Source organism: Poromitra crassiceps, assembly GCF_964638095.1.
Source record: "Poromitra crassiceps genome assembly, chromosome: 2".
Taxonomy (NCBI): Eukaryota; Metazoa; Chordata; class Actinopteri; order Beryciformes; family Melamphaidae; genus Poromitra; species Poromitra crassiceps.
In genome coordinates, this window is record NC_139624.1 from 80,306,565 (window position 1) to 80,326,738 (window position 20,174).

General features: G+C 41.7%; 1 protein-coding gene across 2 annotated transcripts in view; it reads right to left on the reverse strand.

The window, feature by feature from the left end:
* Nucleotides 1-573: 573 nt before the first annotated feature.
* Nucleotides 574-20,174, reverse strand: part of LOC310790410 (pleckstrin homology-like domain family B member 2) — a 95,258-nt gene continuing 75,657 nt past the window's right edge. For both annotated transcript variants that reach the window (XM_083652095.1, XM_083652094.1), the window contains 5 exons: nucleotides 10,268-10,358; nucleotides 7,611-7,757; nucleotides 6,756-6,975; nucleotides 5,737-5,822; nucleotides 574-3,112 (listed from right to left, as the gene is read on the reverse strand). In XM_083652095.1, the coding sequence (XP_083508221.1) occupies nucleotides 2,972-3,112; nucleotides 5,737-5,822; nucleotides 6,756-6,975; nucleotides 7,611-7,757; nucleotides 10,268-10,358 (685 nt within the window). In that variant the 3' untranslated portion in view covers nucleotides 574-2,971. The remainder of the gene's footprint in view (nucleotides 3,113-5,736; nucleotides 5,823-6,755; nucleotides 6,976-7,610; nucleotides 7,758-10,267; nucleotides 10,359-20,174) is intronic.

Sequence of the window (20,174 nt, forward strand, 5' to 3'; positions counted from 1 at the left end):
GTGAATGCACTGCAATTAAATAAAGATTACATAATTAAATAGTTGGGAGGGTAGAAAACATGACAGAAGACTGGTCACTGTTGAACAGTGGCTGTTCTATTAAGTGCTGTATGGTTTCTGAGAAAAACTTGCTAATCATTTAATAAGAATGCAAAGTGTCTGAGACTGTGTGTGAGTGAGCTATACATACCACAGCTATGCCATTTTACGTGTGATCGGGCTGAATCTTTCACGAAGTGTAAAGAGCACCCCTGGGGGTGACCTAACCAAGCTGGATTCTTTAATTAGGTAATTAGCGCCAATTAACTGCCATAATTACCTAATGATTGCCCTAATTACCTAATGATGTGATGTCACTCAAGCAATGATGACATTGACATCATCTGGTGACATCAGTCAGTGATGACATCATCAGTGAGTGCTCGAGTGACATCACTGGTGAGTGTGTCCCGGAGGCTTTGGAGACCACTGTGTTCCAGACCAGGGGGGTCTAACTCCCACGGGTCCACTACTGTCTTAAATTTGATAAATATACTTCACTGCTTTAAGACACAAACACTAAATATACCGGTAAAATATATATATATTTTATTATCCATATGGAAATACAAAATTAAGGTACATGCATTGGTAATGGCATAAATATAGTGTGCTCTAAATATAAATGAGCTATTCATACAATAAAACAAAACAAAACAAAACAAAACAAAAACAACATTAATGACGATTTTGATTTGATAAACATTCCAGAATATGACATTTGGAGAAGACGCCATAAAGCAAAGAAACCAAATATAAATACATTTTGCCACATGAACGTAATGCTTTGGTCAGAAGAACAGAACCAAGAACCAATGCCAAAAGCCAAGGAGAGAACAAATTGATGACCGGTGGCACTGTGGGCTGCCGCCCACCCTTTACAAAAAAGCATATCTTTCAAAAAATACACCAACATTACATGACTATGACATACAGCACAAAACCGGTATCACTGATCAATGTGGAATAGTCAATTTACCAAATATAATAAAGTGAAGTAGTGGTAATACAAGCAATGAGACCTAGTGGACCAAAGCAGCATATTAATCAGTTTTATATGAGTAGAAGCGATTAAGTATACCATCAATTTTGCCAGTCTGACATGTCAAAAGACCTAATCCTATGAAGCTTTTTGCCTCACAGAAACGATCACAACCATGTCTTTGTATTTGCCTTCCCCCCTACAACAGATTAGTTTGGCATTGGACAGATATACTGATACATTTAGCTCTGGGGAAATAATGGATAATAACACAAAACAATGATATGAAAGAGGCACAATAAGGATTGTGGAGCTGACAATGTATCATGATATAATCTATTACATAACTACAACTGGGAAACAAAATTTACAAATATCACAATGTTGTGCTAGCGTAACAAGTCATTGTTCTCCTTGCTCATTTAATTCCTTGTAATGGAAAGTCACAACTTTTTTGTTGTTTTGTTTAGGCCACTGTTTCACAGTTTCAGTGTCGTTTCTGATACTGTGGCTTGTAAACCCAGCGTAGCAATCGATCGAGTCGAGTTTAAACTGTGTATATCAGGGGGTTCTTGGCTTGGAGTATGTGTGTAGTGGAGTTCACTGTGGAAGAATAGCACCTTGGAGCTACATTTGTGACAAAGTCACAGTAAATAGAGGTGCATACATAAGGGCACTTCTTAGCACATATGTATATAAATACACACATGATCACATGGTGCTTGCATTATGTGCACGCACACAGTTAAGACCTGAGGATATGACAGTAACATTTCTCTCCATGATATAACTGCAATGAAATCAAGCTGAAAAAAGTGTCAAACTATAATACAATGTCCTTTCAGTTACATTTCCGCTAAAATTAAGCATTATGTACACACACTTGAAATTGTCTGTAAAAATAAAAACCATCAAATGTTAACCATAAGTCCTTACATGACACCTATTCAAAGGGGCCTATATAGTAGAGTATAGGCTCTTATATGGCATTTATCTTTTCTAAAAATAACTATTCATTCACTGTAATGTTTTCCTTAAAATGTTGATAATGACTCACCCTCATGTAAGGTCAGCAGAATATACAACTCAAAACAACTGGTCAAGTTCAGCTAGTTCAGCATTGCTATTATTCAAAGGCACCTTGGCATAAAGAAAATCCTTCTGAAAAACAAAGGAAAATGAGACTAAAAAACGAGACTCTAAAAAGTCAAAATATGAGGAGTAAGAGCTAGTCCCTGCCAGAGCCATCATCTACAAATAATTATGTGTTTACACAGTAAGGCCCTGGAAGATATAGGGGGTTCTCAACCCTTTTGGTGCTTCTGTGGATTTCAGCAAGTTAAAACATCCATGGCACACCCATGATCTAATGGATGGGGGGGGGGGGGGGGGGACCTCAAAAACATTCTTATTCACATAAAGCTTTGCATGGCCCCCAAAAAGAGCTGCTGAACCAAAGACAATGTGTTGTAATAAGCGTATCTGTTTGAAAAAGAATGAAGTCAAGTAAACCTTTTTAATGTCCTTTACACTTAGGCAGAATCTGAGCTCACTCCAAGGCACACTGGTGGACCACAGCACCATTTCAGACCCCTGAACTCCTACTTTTTGATGAGAATTGACTCACTGCTCTTGCTTGCCACAATGGAAGCAGATTGCCTAAAACGCTATAATTATCTTTTGTCTGCCTACAATTTTACCTGAACACATCGCATACAATTTACCCTGCCCATTTTGCAATAAAAAAAGGTGAAAGTGGCTGGACTGTCTCAAGGCTGCTCTCTCTATGAACCAGGAAATGAGTAAATCCCTCTGTGCAGAATGTCCATCAGAATACTTAAAAAGAATAATCCAAGCATTAAGAAGGAAAATAAAGCTTTGTAAAGCCACAAAGACAGCAATCCTTGTCCTGCAGAGTGTTGGCCGAATCCCTCCGCCGGGGCCTCATTGCTACACCATGAACTGGGTGTATCCTTCAGCGCCGGTGACAATGACGTCCATCCAGATCCTCATGGCCTCAGGAGAGGGAGCAACCATGTAGTAAACCCTGTCGTGGGTCTTTACACTGAAGGTCAGGGACGGGTTGGGACTCTGATGGAGAGAAAGGAGGGAGAGAGAGAGAGCGAGAGAGAGGGAATGCAGAATCATGAGTGCGTGATAGAAAAGAAAGAGGAAGGCAAGAACTAGAGTTGGTAGGTGGAAGATATTGAAATAAATGTCACGGCACTATCATGCATACAGTAACTCTGAGTCTCCTTTAGGCCCTGTGTCCATACAGCTTATTTTGCTGAGCTCCAGCATATTCATAGTGCACTGTGCCCAACGTCTTTTTTCAGAGCTCTCCAGTAGGGTTGGCACGATGGACGATGGCATCGACCATCGTGATTGGCCGACCCCCCATCGACCTCTGAGCCGTCTACATCGGATCATCGTGATTAATTATCTGTTCGAAATAAATTTGTGACGTTTTAATAATAAAAAATACCAAGTCCACTCACCGTGACGCGTGGGGGACGCGCCGGCGGCATTAAACGAGCGCGCCCAGTTCAGACTCAGAGAAGCCTCCCTCCCCCTCCTCCGCTCTAGTGCTTCTCTGCACTGGGAGCGCTTGTTTAATGTCGCCGGGGCGTCCCCCGCGCATGAGAAGTCAGTTATTTTGTTGCGAAAACTTTTAAGACAAAGAAGAAACTTCACGTTCTTTCCTGTTTTCAACCCAAAGTGAGTACAAGTCTTCAACTGTGAATTTAACTCGCCTGTTTCCAAAGTGAAAGTCGAAGTCGCTCACAGCAGCATCCTCAACGCTAGACGCATCAGTCTGAATGACTGATCAGTCTCGCGTTGAGGCTACAGCAGCAGCAGCTGTGTTTTTCTCTCTCAACTCTCCTCTCGTCAAATCGCTCTCATTAGGTTCAAAAGTCCACGCGAATCTAACGTTATATCAGCCAGTAATTCAGTCAGTTTACTGCCAGCTAGTTAAATTCAACACACACACGTTGTTGGTGAGGACCTGTAACGTTAACGTTTTGTTATTTGCGCCGTTCAAATTGTTGGTAGTGAGAGCCACTGCTTCATTCAGTCACCTGGCATAGTAGCCTATCGAAGCCCGCTGGTCTCCGTGAAGAGCTCAGCTGTCCAGTTGTAATGAACGCATTGCAATGAATGGCATTACCGCACCGCAGCGACTTAATAAATTATTCCCCCCACCCCCGTCAATGACGATGCCATCGTGGATCACGATGGTTCACTGTGGAATAATCACGATGGATAATTTACTGACATCGCACAAACCTACTCTCCAGTCTCCACCTTGTTGGTGCATCCGCTCCCAGGCAGCGCATCCAGCTGAAAATATCTGAACTTTTCAGAAAGGCGCTGGTGTCGAGCACTACTTTTCAGGCAACCAATCATATGGAGAAACTATCACAACAGAGACAGAAAGGCTCAAATGTGGGAGCAGATTGGCTGGACATTGAATATTTCTGGTGAGTGTAACATTACTAACTTTACGCTTAGTTCACACAGAGAACCTACGCCTTGCCTTGCCTCAACCCACGCCTACGCCTGCAGACCTTGAGCTGGGCATAAACCTATTACACGCTTTTGCGATCACACCGCACGCCTATTGCACGCTGAACCTGAGCCGAGTCACAAGCGCCTCTCCTCTCTCCCGACTGTATTTTTTCATGTGTGGTCCCGAATTATCATAGGTAAAATAAATCTGATATATTTAATGTTCTATTGATGCTGGATATGTATAACCAGGTCTGACTATAGTCGGACATTTTAGAGAGGCGATCTTGCAAGAATATGTGCTGGCACAACAACATTGTCCATCTTGCTTCTTCGGTCGCTATTCTCTCTCATGAAGATTTGTTTGCAGACAGGGAGAAAGCCCCACGTGATAGCCACCCGTCAATCTCTCTCTCTCTCTGTTCAACACTGTTGTAGTAACTCCATTTTATTTTGAAATTCAGTTGACTTTGCCATTTCCCACGGATATTGTCGCGTTTTTCTTTCATGGCTTGACAGAAAAGCCTGCCTGCACGCGCCTAGTCGGCTTGAAAATAGAACTCACGCCTAAACGATAAAATCGGCAAGGCACAGGCAAGGCGTGGGTACACGCAGGGTTCACGCTCAGGCGCCCTAAAACGGACGCCTATTTAAAAGCGTGGGTAAAGGCAAGGCATAGGCAAGGCTTGGGTCGCCGGTGTGAACCCAGCCTTAAGCAGACAATAGTGTTGTAGAACAAGCAAGGCTTTCCAATACATGTCCAGTATAACGTTACTCCATAATGCCTTTATGATTGCTGTAGTAGGCTACTACCTAAGGTAAATTCAAAGATTAGCCTACAACGTCCTATTTCTCCATCGCCACTTTGACCTTACCCATATGTTGTTGCTATGGGCGGTATGGGAAAAGCGCTTCACCCAGCGCTTTTCTGAAAAGTTGAAGATTTGTCAGCTTTTGAAAGCGCTCTGCTCTGAGGGGGAAAAACGCAGGCTGCAGCGCTTTTCTGGAGCGGGTGCCTTTTATGCACTTTGCGGCTGATTCCCGTTGCTTTTAATGAGGAAACAGTGCTGGCATTGAGAATATAACGCTCAATGGACACAGCCTTTCCTTGTTAGTGCGCTGGGATACAGCGCTCCCCAGCACACTGCCAGGAAAAGACGCTATATGGACACACGCCCTTATCTCTTACACATGCACACACATACCTTATGTGCGTTCTTCAAGTGGTCGTAATACACTTCCTCAATGGCTTGGAAGTAGATGACTCCTTTCAGCTTGGCTTCATGCTTGTCTGCAGGAAAGAAAAGCACAACAATAGATAGAACACCGTAATGGCTAGGTAGGACTGAAATATCCCAGTACCAAGTAGTATTCAAACTATTGAGACTATTTACATGGTTTTGTTCACAGCCAATCTCCGCAAGCATTCTTTGATTTAAAGCAACGTGTGATTGGCCCACTACTGCAGCAGCTACAATCCATACAGTCTGTGGTGGTGAATTTGAGCGTGTACGTGACGGAGTTGCCAGTTCAGTGTGTCGAGATCCCCCCCCACAAAACAAAAGTATCCAATGAAGTACTTTATTGGTATCAGTATCACTTTGAGATAGGGATGTCACCGTGTAACCAGATAGTAAATCATATCCGTTTAGAAAAATCAATAACCGACGACCGTCTTTTTTTTGTCCTTTTAAATAACGTTTTTAAATTTTTGACAATGATTTGACTGTGTTTCGGACTCGCAATCATTCATTTCGCATAAAAAATAAACTGGTTAGAGGTGATAATGCTGCCTGTAAGCTACAGATGATAACATTAACGTTACACTAATTAATGCAGTAACGTTGCATGTAATGGACGCATGGCCCATGTGACCGCGGTGGTCACAATGTAACGTTAATAAAGTGGGCGAGACCTCACAGGGGAAACCAACGAGGGACTCACATCATCATTCCAGAAGTAGCCGCAACTGTAATGACAGCTGTAATGTTGCTGCTACTTCCGCTCTGGACCAGACAACGAGTTCCACAAAGAGGGAACAGGTTCCATGCTGCCAAAAGGTCCCGTGTACACGTTTAGAAAATGTTGTAACCGTTGACACCCCTACTTTGAGGGTACTGGTATAGTAATTTACATACTGTGTGCCCTCCGTGTGTTTCTCTGTTGTCTGAATGTGAATGTCAGTGCATGTGACACACACATGTAGTTGGCGTGTGGGTCCTACCTGCATAGTAGGAGAGCGTGCGTCGGTTGCGGTCGAAGACGAACCAGCGTTTCTTCCAGGTCTTGATCTTGCCTCCCATCTTGACCAGATAGCCTCGGCAGGTCTTCTCGGTGATGGACAGGTGGAAGCAGGTGTCTGCGCTGTGGCCTGCCGACTCGATGTGAGCCCGCAGGTCAAAATCGTCCTTTCGCACCGGCAGGTAGCGGGTTAGTGGCCGGGACTGGAGAGGAAAGAGTTAACGAGTACAGTGAGGAAGCGTTCAGATAATGAACTAAAAACAAACAAACAAAAAACAAACAGAGCAATATTTTTTTGGAAAAACAGAAATATACCCAGGAACAATGCCATTACTCTAAAAGTCTTTGAAACAGAATTTTCTTTTATGTTTATATAATTAATATAATACAGAGTTTTACATGAATTAAAGCACATGGTAATGCACACTTGTTCTCTTTCTTCTACTGCCAAGAGGGGAAAAGATGATGAGTGTAGCTTATACTGAATACTGACCGTACTGTCAGTAGGGTTAGCGGAAAAATGAGTTGCAGAAATGAGAGGAAATGCATGTCCAAAACATGAAAAAGCTGACATCAAAATCCTGTTTGCATAACGAGATGACAATGGAGGAAAGGGGTTCAAAATCGGCTTTACTAGTAAAATATATGATGAAATGTTCCTTATCCTGTTGAGAAAAAAAATACTTTTATTCTGTACTTTTGCCACTGCTCTACTTGCCGGCTAACTACAATGACAGTCATGCAATGTGAGTGAGCCTATACAGTAGAACGACTATATCACAAACTACAGTATGTCATTTGACAGTCATATACATAGAAGTACATCTTTCTCTCTCACCTGTGCTCTCTGCTTCTCTCGCAGCTTGACCTCGCGGTCGATGAGTTTCTGTCGTCTGCTCGTCTCCTCCTGCAGCCTTTTTTCCAGATCCTCCCTTCTCCTCCTCTCCTCGTCCAAGGCATGCTTTCTCACCTCCATCTCTCGCTCCTGAGGGATGATCAAAAGCATTACAATGCATTGCAAAACACACACACACACACACACACACACACACGCACACACAACTGGGCAATTGTGTCATGTTTTTTGAAAACAGCGATCCATGGCAACTTCTAAAAGATGTTATGAGGTAAGGTAGTGCCTCTGCGGTATAAGTGTGGGTGTTCATTAAAATGCCATGTCCTTGCACATGTAAAAGGGAGTCATCAATTTTTAAAGAAAAACATTTAATAGCAAGTTTTATTGTACTTTTTTGTAGCCTATTGTGTTGTTAGCGTAGTCTGGGAACCTGACAAATCTGTGCGCTCATGTTTTATTTGCTAAGGCAGATCGGTTGGGCCAATCACAACTGTTTATCTAATAAGGGGCGGGTTTGATACGATGACTGACAGAGGAGCGCCGTTGAGGCTTTTCAAAACACAATTTTCGTTGCTTTGTGCAGGTCTATCCAATTGTGTCCACAGGCAGTTTGGTGTACGCTAGAGAGCTGCGCGGGCCTGAAATCTCGGCCCGAGCCCTCCCCGGCCCGTGACATGCAGGCCCGTGCCCGACCCGGCCCGGATGAGTCATGAAATTAATTGGCCCGAGCCCGTTGCGAGGCCCGACATCAATATCACGATATGACGACACATCTCTCTCTCCCTCTCTGTGCATGCTGCCGCGCCGCTAAACTCGCTGGTCCAAAACGTTGCTAGACTGTGTTGCCTATGAAGACAAACACTGCAGCTTTCTCTCTGTCTCTCTCTCCCCCTCTCACACATGCTACCGTGGCCTATCAAAATCCACACATATTGTCTCGAGAAAGAGAACGTTAGATCGTTTAATTGCCAACAGCAACAATGCCCACAAACTGAAACATTATGTCACTCAAGCATATCGAAATTAAAACAGCAGACTTACCGTTTATAGCTGCATTGAATAACGTCACATTAGTGTCCTCACAATGTATGGTAGATGGGTTCATTTTGAACAGGTTGAAATGAGCTTTCCCTACTGCAGTGGGGACTGTTTAACTCTCCCCTCGCAAACTTTGTTTTATGTCCATCGATCTTATTTCTCTCTCACGACACGGACACGGACACACGCGGCTTGTTTTGTTGTTGTTTTTTACGCTGACGGAGTGGCAGACTAACGTCACGGTGAGGGTGTGTGTGTATGTGTGTGTGTGGCTGTGGCTAGGCGAGTGTCTGTGCAGTGTGCGCTCCTCCTCTTTGTCTGACTGCTCTGCTGTGTAAAATCAAGCGAGTAATACAACGTTATTTTATTTAATTATTGAAAAACGGCCCGACCCCGGCCCGGCCCGGACCTATTAATTAAAAAAAAAGAAAAAACGAGCCCGGCCTTGGCCCGTATTGGCAGGCCCGAGGGGCCCGCGAGGGTACCCTCGGGTTTGCAGCACTCTAGTGTACGCCCGTTGGTAACACCCCAGGGAGTCTCCAGACTCATTGGTCTGGCAATGTCAGGCTATTACAAGCCATGCTGACTTTTACATATTTGGCCCTTCTGTCAACAGGCTGTAAATAGTAACAATAAAAAGATCTTAAGTACTAACAGGCACGATTCTATAAAAGCTGACAGGCTGTTCGTTTGCTTAACATTTGTATTTTACACAAGATGATTCAACAGTATAATAAATTTTTTGCTCACTATCCCAATGCTTGACTGTACATTTGACTTATGATGTATGGACACATTCAGCCTTACAATAGAGTGTGTGTGTGTGTGTGTGTGTGTGTGTGTGTGTGTGTGTGTGTGTGTGTGTGTGTGAGTGAGAGAGAGATAGAGAGAGTGTGTGTGTGTGTGTGTGTGTGTGTGTGTGTGTGTATGTGTGAGAGAGAGAGAGAGAGATAGATTGTGTGTGTGTGTGTGTGTGTGTGTGTGTGTGTGTGTGTGTGTGTGTGTGTGTGTGTGTGTGTGTGTGTGTGTGTATGTGTGAGAGTGAGAGAGGGCGCAAGAGAGTGATTTGTTAGAATATATAAATGGGTAAACATTAAAATATCATTGGGGATACACATCAGTGTTTCCCCTACCATTCTACAGGCCTGGCGGGCCCGCCAGGCCCAGGAAAAAAAAGAAAAAAAGAAAAGAAAATCTACTCTCCCCAAAATCTCAATAAACCTTTATGGCATACTATTACTACCGGTGTTGACAGTGTTGACAGTAATAGAAGATGCCAAATCATTCAAAACAATAAGCATTTTGCTTTTAGGAGCATTGCGCCAGCGTGCAGCGCTGTTCCAAAATGTGTCAACGTGTGTCGTTGCCTGGGAAACGCACATCCCATAATACAACTGTTCGCATCGCATCCTATAATAGTATGATGATACTTGGGATGCCATTGCGAACATAGGTGCTAACAGGTTAGCTAAAAGTTTAGCGTCACCAGCGACGGCCCCCACCGTTGTGGTCGGGGTACGTTTCGAAATCCCTCCAGGCCTGAAATTTTGTGCACATGTGTATGCATGTACTGTGTGTGTGTGTGTGTGTGTGTTAGTCACCTTGTGTTCAATGAGGCGGTGCTTCTCAGCCTGGGCTTCTCTCAGCAGACGCTCCATCTCCTCCAGCTTGGCCACATTTGAGGTACTGGCACTGCAACACACACACGTACACACACACACACACACACACACACACACACACACACACACACACACACACACACACATGTACGCACACGTTTGTTTGTTTATTTAGATCCCCATTAGCTACTGTAAACAACAGTAGCTACTCTTCCTGGGGTCCACATTAATATTTTACAATACTTCAATTATGAAAATACATTATATTCACATACAAACATTATTTACAAATATACATATCTGTATCATTCTTACTCATACATGCTACTACAACCACTTAGACACACAAGGCAAAAACCAACAAAACACATGACCACAAACACTAGCTCAAAACTTATCTAATACATACAATTGCTCTATATAATAATTGAATATGTAATTAATTGAATAAGTAAGAAAATAAATTCCTTTATAACAATGAATGAAAAGCTCAAAAACAAAGGTCATGTTATATTTTACAGTTCTTGTGTAAACAGATATAATTTTAGTTTTTTGTTAAAGCATGTTTTATTACTTTGTGAAATCAAAAAATGTGGTAATGAATTCCATGCCACCATTGCTCTGTAATAAACTGTTCTCTGAAATAGACTAGTTCTGCATGGAGGCAACAAAAACCGACCTTCTGACGACTGGCGAGTAGAATAATTATGACTATCTGCAAAAAATGACAATTTACTATAAAGTATTTTTGGGGTTTTAGTTATGATGATATTTTTCACATAGCACACGAGAGAATAATGCAACCTGCTCTTTACACTTAACCAAGCTAAATTATTATTCATTATACTTACACTCGTTCTATATGGACAGTGCAGAACAATACGTGCTGCTCTGTTTTGAGCTACCTGTAACCTGTTTAAATTATTTTCTGTTGTATTTGACCAAATAACCGAACAATAATCTAGCTGTGATAACACCAACGCTTGCATTGATTGTTTTATTAAATGGCTAGGCATGAATTTTCTACAGTGTTTTATTGCAGCCATACCTCTTCCCATTTTTACTACTAATTGGTCAATCTGACTGTTCCAAGATAGTTTACTGTCAATAGTGATCCCTAACAACTTCACATCAGTAACTTGTTCTATAAGTTTATCCCCTAAAGTCAAATGTAGGGATGGCATAACTTTTAATGAATGTTTTGAACCAACCACCATACATTTTGTCTTTTCAGTGTTAAGAACCAGTCTATTTTCCGTTACCCAATGCTCTATTAGCTTTAATTCCTCATTTAGGATCCTCCCAAGTTCTCCCGGTGTGTGTGATGATGTATATATTGTTGAATCATCTGCATACATTGCAATGGTGGCACAATTCAAAATCAAAGGTAAATCATTTGTAAAAATTGAAAATAAAAGTGGTCCTAAGCAACTCCCTTGAGGCACCCCACAACTTAATGCACTTACCTCAGAATAACTACCATTAAAAAGTACAGTATATTTCCTATTTGTGAGATAGCTTTCGATCCATGCCGCAGCAGGTGCTTCAAAGCCATAACAGTTCAATTTCTTCAATAACAACATGTGATCTAATATATCAAATGCTGCACTAAAGTCTAGCAATACAGCACCAACAATTTTCTTCGCATCAATATCTTTCATCCATCCATCAGTCATCTGATTTAATGCTGTAGCTGTGGAGTGCCCCTTTTTATAAGCATGTTGATACACAGTATTTAATTCATTTTTACAGAAGTAATTTTGTATTTGTTCATATGCTATTCTCTCCATAATCTTACTTAAAGCTGGTAATAAACTAATTGGTCGACTATTTTTTCCTGAGAATGGTTCTTTACGATTTTTTTCTAATGGAACGATTTTGGCTATTTTCCATTCTGATGGACAGATACATTTGTCTAAACTTAGATTAATAATATAAGAAATAGGCAGAGCAATCAGTTTTGCTACAGGTTTCAGTAGCTTCACTTCAAGATTATCAACACCGGAAGGTTTGTCTTTACTCTCACTTAACAATTTTTCAATTGTTCCGGTACAAATCTTTTCAAATTTAAACTTATATGATTTATTTGTCATTATTCTATCTTTTATTAACCTACTTGAAAGCTCATCTTCTTTATGTTTGAGATCCATACCATCCCTTAATTTCTGTATTTTATTATTGAAATAGTAACTTAAATAATTGGCAATATCTATTGGTTTGGTCAGAAATTTTCCATCTACTTCCAAGAAGGACGGTGTTACTTTAGCTTTTCTTCCCATTAATTCATTGAGTGCATTCCATATTTTCCTACTGTCTGATTTAGCATCCTTAATTCTATTTTGATAATACATCCTTTTTTTCTTTTTATTCAGTTTTGTTACACAATTCCTTAATTTACAATAATTACTCCACTGCAAAGCATCACCTGATTTCGTTGCTTCTTCCTTGGCTAGGTTTCTTTGCACCATGTATTCTTTCAGTTCATGATCCAACCATGGAGCCCTAGCATTTTTTACAGTTTGCTTTCTTACAGGAGCATGTTTGTCAATAACAGGCGTTAACAAGTTAGTGAAAACTTCCAAAGCCAAATCAGGATCTTCCTTCTGTAGGACACTTGACCAGTCAATATTACTTACTTCATCATAGTAATTATTTTCATTAAAATATTTAAATATCCTCTTGTATATTATTTTCTGACCAGCTTTTGGAACTTTGGTCCTTCTACCGATTGCAATTAAATTATGATCGCTGCAACCTACTGTAATTGATACTGCTTTTGAGGACAACTCAGCAACATTTGTGAAAAATAGGTCGTACACACACACACACACACACACACACACACACACACACACACACACACACGTTAGAAAAATTTAACATTTGTGTTGTACAATCAACCAAGCAACTCTAGAGCTGCAATGATTAATCGATCAACAGAAAAATAATCTTATCAATTTATTTTTATTTTTATAATCGATAAACGTTAATTGTTTTCGACTAATTTCATTCTTGTTTCTGGTTTATTTAGTCTTCTATGACAGCAAACTGATTATCTTTGGCTTGTGGACTGTTTGTTGGTCAGGAGGACAAAAGAAAACATTTGTGGACGTCATCTTGGACTTTCGGGAAAAAGTGATCGCCATTTTTCACCATTTTGTGACATTTCATAGACCAAACGACTCATCATTTATTCAAGAAAATAATCAACAAATTATTTGAGAATGAAAACAATCGTCAGTTGCAGCACTAATATAGTCAAGCCAACGCAAACTTGCAACTTCCCGAAGGTTGACTATGACACACACACACACACACACACACACACACACACACACACACACACACACACACACAATGTTCTTGTGTATTCCAGCAAGCCTGTATTACATTCCTGATGTATTCCAGCAAGCCTGAAAACTTTGCGTCATATTATGAGTGTGTGTGTGTGTGTGTGTGTGTGTGTGTGTGTGCGTGTGAGTGTGTGTGGGTGTGTGCGTGTGTGTGTGTGTGTGTGTGTGTGTGTGTGTGTGTGTGTGTGTGCGTGTGTGAGTGTGTGTGTGAGTGTGTGTGTGTGTGTGTGTGAGTGTGTGTGTGTGTGTGTGTGTGTGTGTGTGTGTGTGTGTGTGCTGGCTAGAGTCTAGACTGAAGTCTGCTGCTGTTCATTTCACTTTCATTCCACTTCAAAAGAACACCTGGAACAAGTCGGATGGAAACCTCAGACACCCCCCCCCCCCCCCCCCCCCGTCTCTTCCTCTGTCCATCCCACCTCCTCTCTCCCACATCTGCCTCTGCCTTCATTCCCTGGATCATTCCCTCAATCTGACTACTGGATTCTATTTAAAAACTAGAACGACCGCAACGCAGACTTATGCCTCCGCCATTAGTTCATTCTGGAGTCCAAATCGGCATTTGAGGCAAATTGGAAGAAATTCCGTCAAGGCGCACCTGTGATGTTGCGTTAACAAGCTTGAAAATGGCGTTCGAGAGCTCACCTTGACCTTTGACCTTTGACCACCAAAATCTAATCAGATCATCCTTGAGTCCAAGTCGATGTTTGAGACAAGTTTGATTAAATTCCGTCAAGGCATTCCTGAGATATCACGTTAACAAGCTTGAAAATGGCGTTTGAGAAGTCACAGTGACCTTGACCTTTGACTTTTGACCACCAAAATCAAATCAGTTCATCCTTGAGTCTAAGTAGATGTTTGAGGCAAATTTGATGAAATTCCGTCAAGGTATTCATGAGATATCGCGTTAACAAGCTGGAAAATGGCGTTTGAGAGGTCACAGTGACCTTGACCTTTGACCACCAAAATCTAATCAGTTCATCCTTGAGTCCAAGTCGATGTTTGAGACAAGTTTGATTAAATTCCGTCAAGGCATTCCTGAGATATCGTGTTAACAAGCTTGAAAATGGCGTTGGAGGGGTCACAGTGACCTTGACCTTTGACCACCAAAATCTAATCAGTTCATCCTTGAGTCCAAGTCGATGTTTGAGACAAGTTTGATTAAATTCCATCAAGGCATTCCTGAGATATCGCGTTAACAAGCTTGAAAATGGCGTTCGAGAGGTCACAGTGACCTTGACCTTTGACCACCAAAATCTAATCAGTTCATCCTTGAGTCCAAGTCGATGTTTGAGACAAGTTTAATTAAATTCCGTCAAGGCATTCCTGAGATATCGCGTTAACAAGCTTGAAAATGGCGTTCGAGAGGTCACAGTGACCTTGACCTTTGACCTTTGACCACCAAAATCTAATCAGTTCATCCTTGGGCCTAAGTGAATGTTTAAGGCGAATCTGATGAAATTCCATCAAGGCGTTCCTCAGATATGGCGTTAACAAACATCCGTACGGACGGACGGACGGACATCCGTACGGACGGACAACCCGGATCCATAATGCCTTCGGCCTGGCTTCGCCGGCGGAGGCATAAAAACAAAAAAACTAAATGGCGGTCTGGAACTAGAATGCACGGTATTGTATTTTTTTTCTTTTCCCAATAGCCGATATTTTCCAACTCTTTTGGTTGATTGCCGATGCCGATATATGCGTGCATTTTAACCTGATGACATCAGTGATGTCACAATGCACAATTGCTCAAGTGACATCACTGATGACATCACTTATGACACCATCATAGTGTGTGTTTTCACAGGATGGCCAAGGCCCGTCCCACCATTCCGTTTTTGAGATACAATTCTGAGATTTGACACACTTCAACTACTGTGACAGCAAAATCTTGTAAAAAAAAATCTTGAAGTTTCAAGCTTTATTTAGCAAGAATTTGCAGTAGTTGTTTACAGTACCGTTTACAGTAAAACATTTTGATGCACTGTGGGGTAAATTTTGCATCAAACACAAATCAGTATCAAAATTTTATGTAGGACAGTCTAATGATGCAGATGCTGAAGTTTGGTGTAGTTTGAAGAAAAAAATGTGGGAGGAGTAGGGTTTAATTAGTTTTACAGTTTTTGTAGTTTGGCAGTCTTTAGACTTCATAATTGGCCATAGGTTGCAGTGTACAAACGTTTCTCCTCACTTGGGCCCACATTTTGGTGAAAGTTGCAAAGCCGTAGCACGTATGCCTGATTTGTAGGGGTGTCACAATATATCGTCCCACGAAATTTCGCGATAGTAAAACGTCACGATATGTATCGTTGAGATGAAATCTCATATCGCAAAAAAAAAAAAAAAAAAAAAAAATTTTTTTTTTTTTTTTTCCCAAAAAAATAGACTAAGAAACGTCTTTGTTTGTTGAAGTTCAATGTGTGGAAAGTAGTTCAGTTGAACAAGTCTCTGAAGAGACACATGAGAAGTTATACAGGAGAGAAACCATTCAATTGAGTTTCTGGCAAAACTGTTTACTTGACAGGAAAAACTGAAGATGCATAAAAAATAGATTAAGAAAAGTCTTGTTGTTTGAGTTTGAAGAAAAACTGAAGATGCATAATGAGAATTTATACTGCTGAGAAACCTTTTAGTTCAAAGTAAATCTAAGTGACGGTGTAACTCATTCTATTTCAAGATAAGCCTTATCTCCAATCTCATGTTTTTTCTAGTTGTTATTGTAATAACAATTTCCCACAACAGCATGTTTTGTATTTGTGCATTTCAAACAAATACTACTTTTCCAGTCATATATTGTCATTATTCAAGTTTAAAAAAATATTGTTAAAATCGTATCGTATCGTATCGTTATCGTGAACCCAGTATCGTGATACGTATCGTATCGTGAACTGAGTGTATCGTGACACCCCTACTGATTTGTTATGAATTTTCAAAGTTTTAAACTTTAGATGGTCGCTGTAGCGCCACCATCAGGACTATTGGCGCCAAATTCGCGTCAATGAAGTTTGGCATGGGACTGGACCTTTGTGCAAAGTTGGTTTATTTTCATGCATGGGAAGTCCAACTTCCTGGAATAATAATAATAATGGCAAATGCAAACAGTGGCCCTGCCGCTTCGCTGGCCCGGCCACTAATAAGTTAGCAGCAGAGCACACATCAATCATGTTTAGCAAGCCCAAATTGCGGTGTCTGAATGCTAACGTTACCTAGCAATGTTGTCCACCTGGAGGCTGGAGTTTGGACTTAAGCAGTGTCAATTTGCCAGGGCGAAAGGCTGGAGTTATAGGATGGACTTTCAGTATAATGGGTGAGTACGGTAACTTAACTGTTGGGTTTCTCTTTGTTATGGAGTGGGATCAGTGAGTGATTGACATCTATAGCAGTGTACGTTGTTGTTTACGTTGGAAAATGTGCACCAGTATGTGTCTGTGTCTGACCAGTTCATTCATTCATACTGTGTAGGTCTATAATGAGCTGCTGTGCTGCCATTTCTTGTTCTATACTTATTGATATACTGTGTAAGCTACCTCTGTGTTGATTTGGTAGTGTAGGCTGACTAAAGCTATTTCAGATTGATTTTTTTGAGAAATTGGGCTGTGGTGTTTTTTTGAGTCCAGGCTGGTGTGTGTGTGTGTGTGTGTGTGTGTGTGTGTGTGTGTGTGTGTGTGTGTGTGTGTGTGTGCGCGCACGCACGGGGCCCATCGCAACTACGTTATGCCACTGCTGCTCTGGGGCAGTTTGAGAGTTGTGACCAGGCTTAATCCATGTCTGAGAAACAGGGTGATACCTAGGACTGCAACTAACCATTCTTTTCATTGTTTTTCATTGTCCAATATTTATTTGGTTTATTAAATCTCAGAGAATAGTGAAAAATGTCGATCGGTGTTTCCCAAAGCACAAGATGATGACATCCTCAAATGTCTTGTTTTCTCCACAAACCCAAATATATTCCGTCGTTTACTGTCATAGAGGAGTAAAGAAACCAAAAAATATTCACATTTAGAAGCTGGAATCAGAGATTTTTTTTATCTTAAAATTGTTGGTGATAAAGAGCTAATTGATTAATCGTTGCAGCTCTAGTGATAACTTCCACGTAATCTTAGTCATCGCTTATTAAAGCATTCTGTTTGGCATTTCAAACCCAAAGCTACTCTCTCCTGAGAATACTCCTGAGAATATAGATTATTCTGTGTTTGTGCATGCATGTGCGTGTGTGTGTGTGTGTGTGTGTGTGTGTGTGTGTGTGTGTGTGTGTGTGTGTGTGTGTCTGTGTGTGTGTGTTTTGGATCAAAGAGGAAATTCATTAGGAATGGCAGCTAAGATGTTAAGGCAACTTAAGGATCGCACCATCTCTCTCACAGGTTCTTTTGACTCTCTGGCTCTGCTGTGTCACAGTCTAGTTCCAGGACTCCCTGCAGACAGCTGCTACAGTATATACTGTACATGGACGGTATACATTCTCAATTGATGCTACATCACAGGGAAGGGATGTCTGTTTGTCTATGTGCGTCTTTGTCATAACAAATCTAATTTCTCTAATTTCTCCTCTCATTCCATTACCCTTCTCCCCCCCCCCCCATTATCTCTCTTTCATCCAGAGCCAGAGGCAAACAGATATCCAGTGCATTTCTGTGCTGATGTCACAACACTGCTCAGATGAATGGCCCACATTAGACTCAGTCTAAACAAACCAGGGAGGGATGGAGGGAGAGAAGTAAATTAAGTAAAGGAGAGAGGGAGAGAGAGAGGGAAGAGGGAAAACAAAAAGAAGAAAGGAATGAGAGAAGGGGTTTCCCGCTCTCTTGTAATTCTTCCTAATAGTCTTCAACAGTTGACAGTTTCATAAGCTAAATCATCCCCACACGTCTGCACTCTACGCTTTGCCATGGCTTTCAAATGAACCACCAACTACGGTACATGCGAGGAACTCTTCCGTTGCCACTTTGGCAGGTATCCAGCCTGTTAATCAGCAGCATTCCCTTTCATTATAGAAGCCACTCTGAAGGGTACAAAATTCTTCCTTCCACAAGCCAATGCTCTCATCTACAATAACTGCTATATTTCAGTCTAGTAGTGAACTGTAAAATCAGAACATTGCTGTCAATGACCAAGAGTTAGATCTCTCTGCACAAGAATCACATACAGTACAACTACCTGGAAGTAATCAGGTTAAATCACTGTTAAAGTTTGTATATTACAATGCATAATCCCAGTGATTAAAATATATTAGTGGCCTTTCCTAAACCAGCTGATGCCAATCAAACTTCCCCTATCTCCCTCCCAGCACTCACACCAGTATTAATCATCCTATCTTATCTTTAACATTCATCCATCCTCCCCTCCTCCCCTCCTCCCACTCTGATCCTCTTACCTCAGTCGGTGAGAGGGAATTGCACTCATAGTCATCGTAGACCAGCTCAGGATTTGACCCCGGCTTCAGATATTTGGACTACTTGAGGAGTGCTTTTGGTTCGCCTTGTTCTGACACTTGTACCGCCTCAAAACTGGACACATCACTGGCAAGATGAGACGAGTCAAGTCCTCTGGCTCTGCATGTATTTCCAAGCCTTCAAAATGTATTCTGCTACTATTTAGTCCAGCACTGATCCAGTTACTCCCACACATTAGATTCCAGTAACAATCCAATCCAACCACCAAGTGTAACGCAAGCCAAATGGAGCAAGCTATTCCAGGCAAACTTTTACAATGCAGAGAGAGGTCAACCTGCAAATGGTTTGGGACCATACAAAATCTATCTGCAGAAACAAGACTGTACCATTCAGACAAACAAGGGGAGGGGAGAAAAAAAGGACTCAACCACTGTAAATAGGAGAGGAGGGAAGAGCACCACACATGGTTTTAGTCCAGATGTGGGGCTGGACCCCCAAATCTACCTCCACATTCATGCTGGTTTGCTCAGTTCATCTGAACCTGAGGGGGTTGAATGCACACGCACACACACACACACACACACACACACACACACACACACACACACACACACACACACACCCGCGCGCACACACACACACACACACACAGCTTCATGTTTTCCTTGTTCCGTAACCTGACCCCTAGAACACTAATCAAGACTTCCCCATAACACACACACGCTCGCACGCGCACACTCACACACACGCACACGCACACACACACACACACGTATCCTATTCTCAGAGGAGAGACCATGAAAGGCGGGAAACCTCTGCTTTGCAGCTCCACACACTTTTTACATTAAGTCACTTTCTCCCCTCTCTTTGTCGCCCCCCACCCCTCTACAGTCAATGTTTCATATTAGAAAAACAAAGGGACTGTTTCTCCATTGTCCGCTCTCTATCTTGTCTGTCCACAAATGTGCTCTTTCAGGGTTTTCACAAGATCATTTTTTCAACATTCAACTTCTATTCACTGAGACTGTTTCCTTGCTTTGTCTGTCATGCTGATCACAATCTCTCTTCCTGTCTGACTGTCTGTCTGCCTGTCTGTCTGTCTGTCTGTCTGTCTGTCTGTCTGTCTGTCTGTCTGACTGTCTG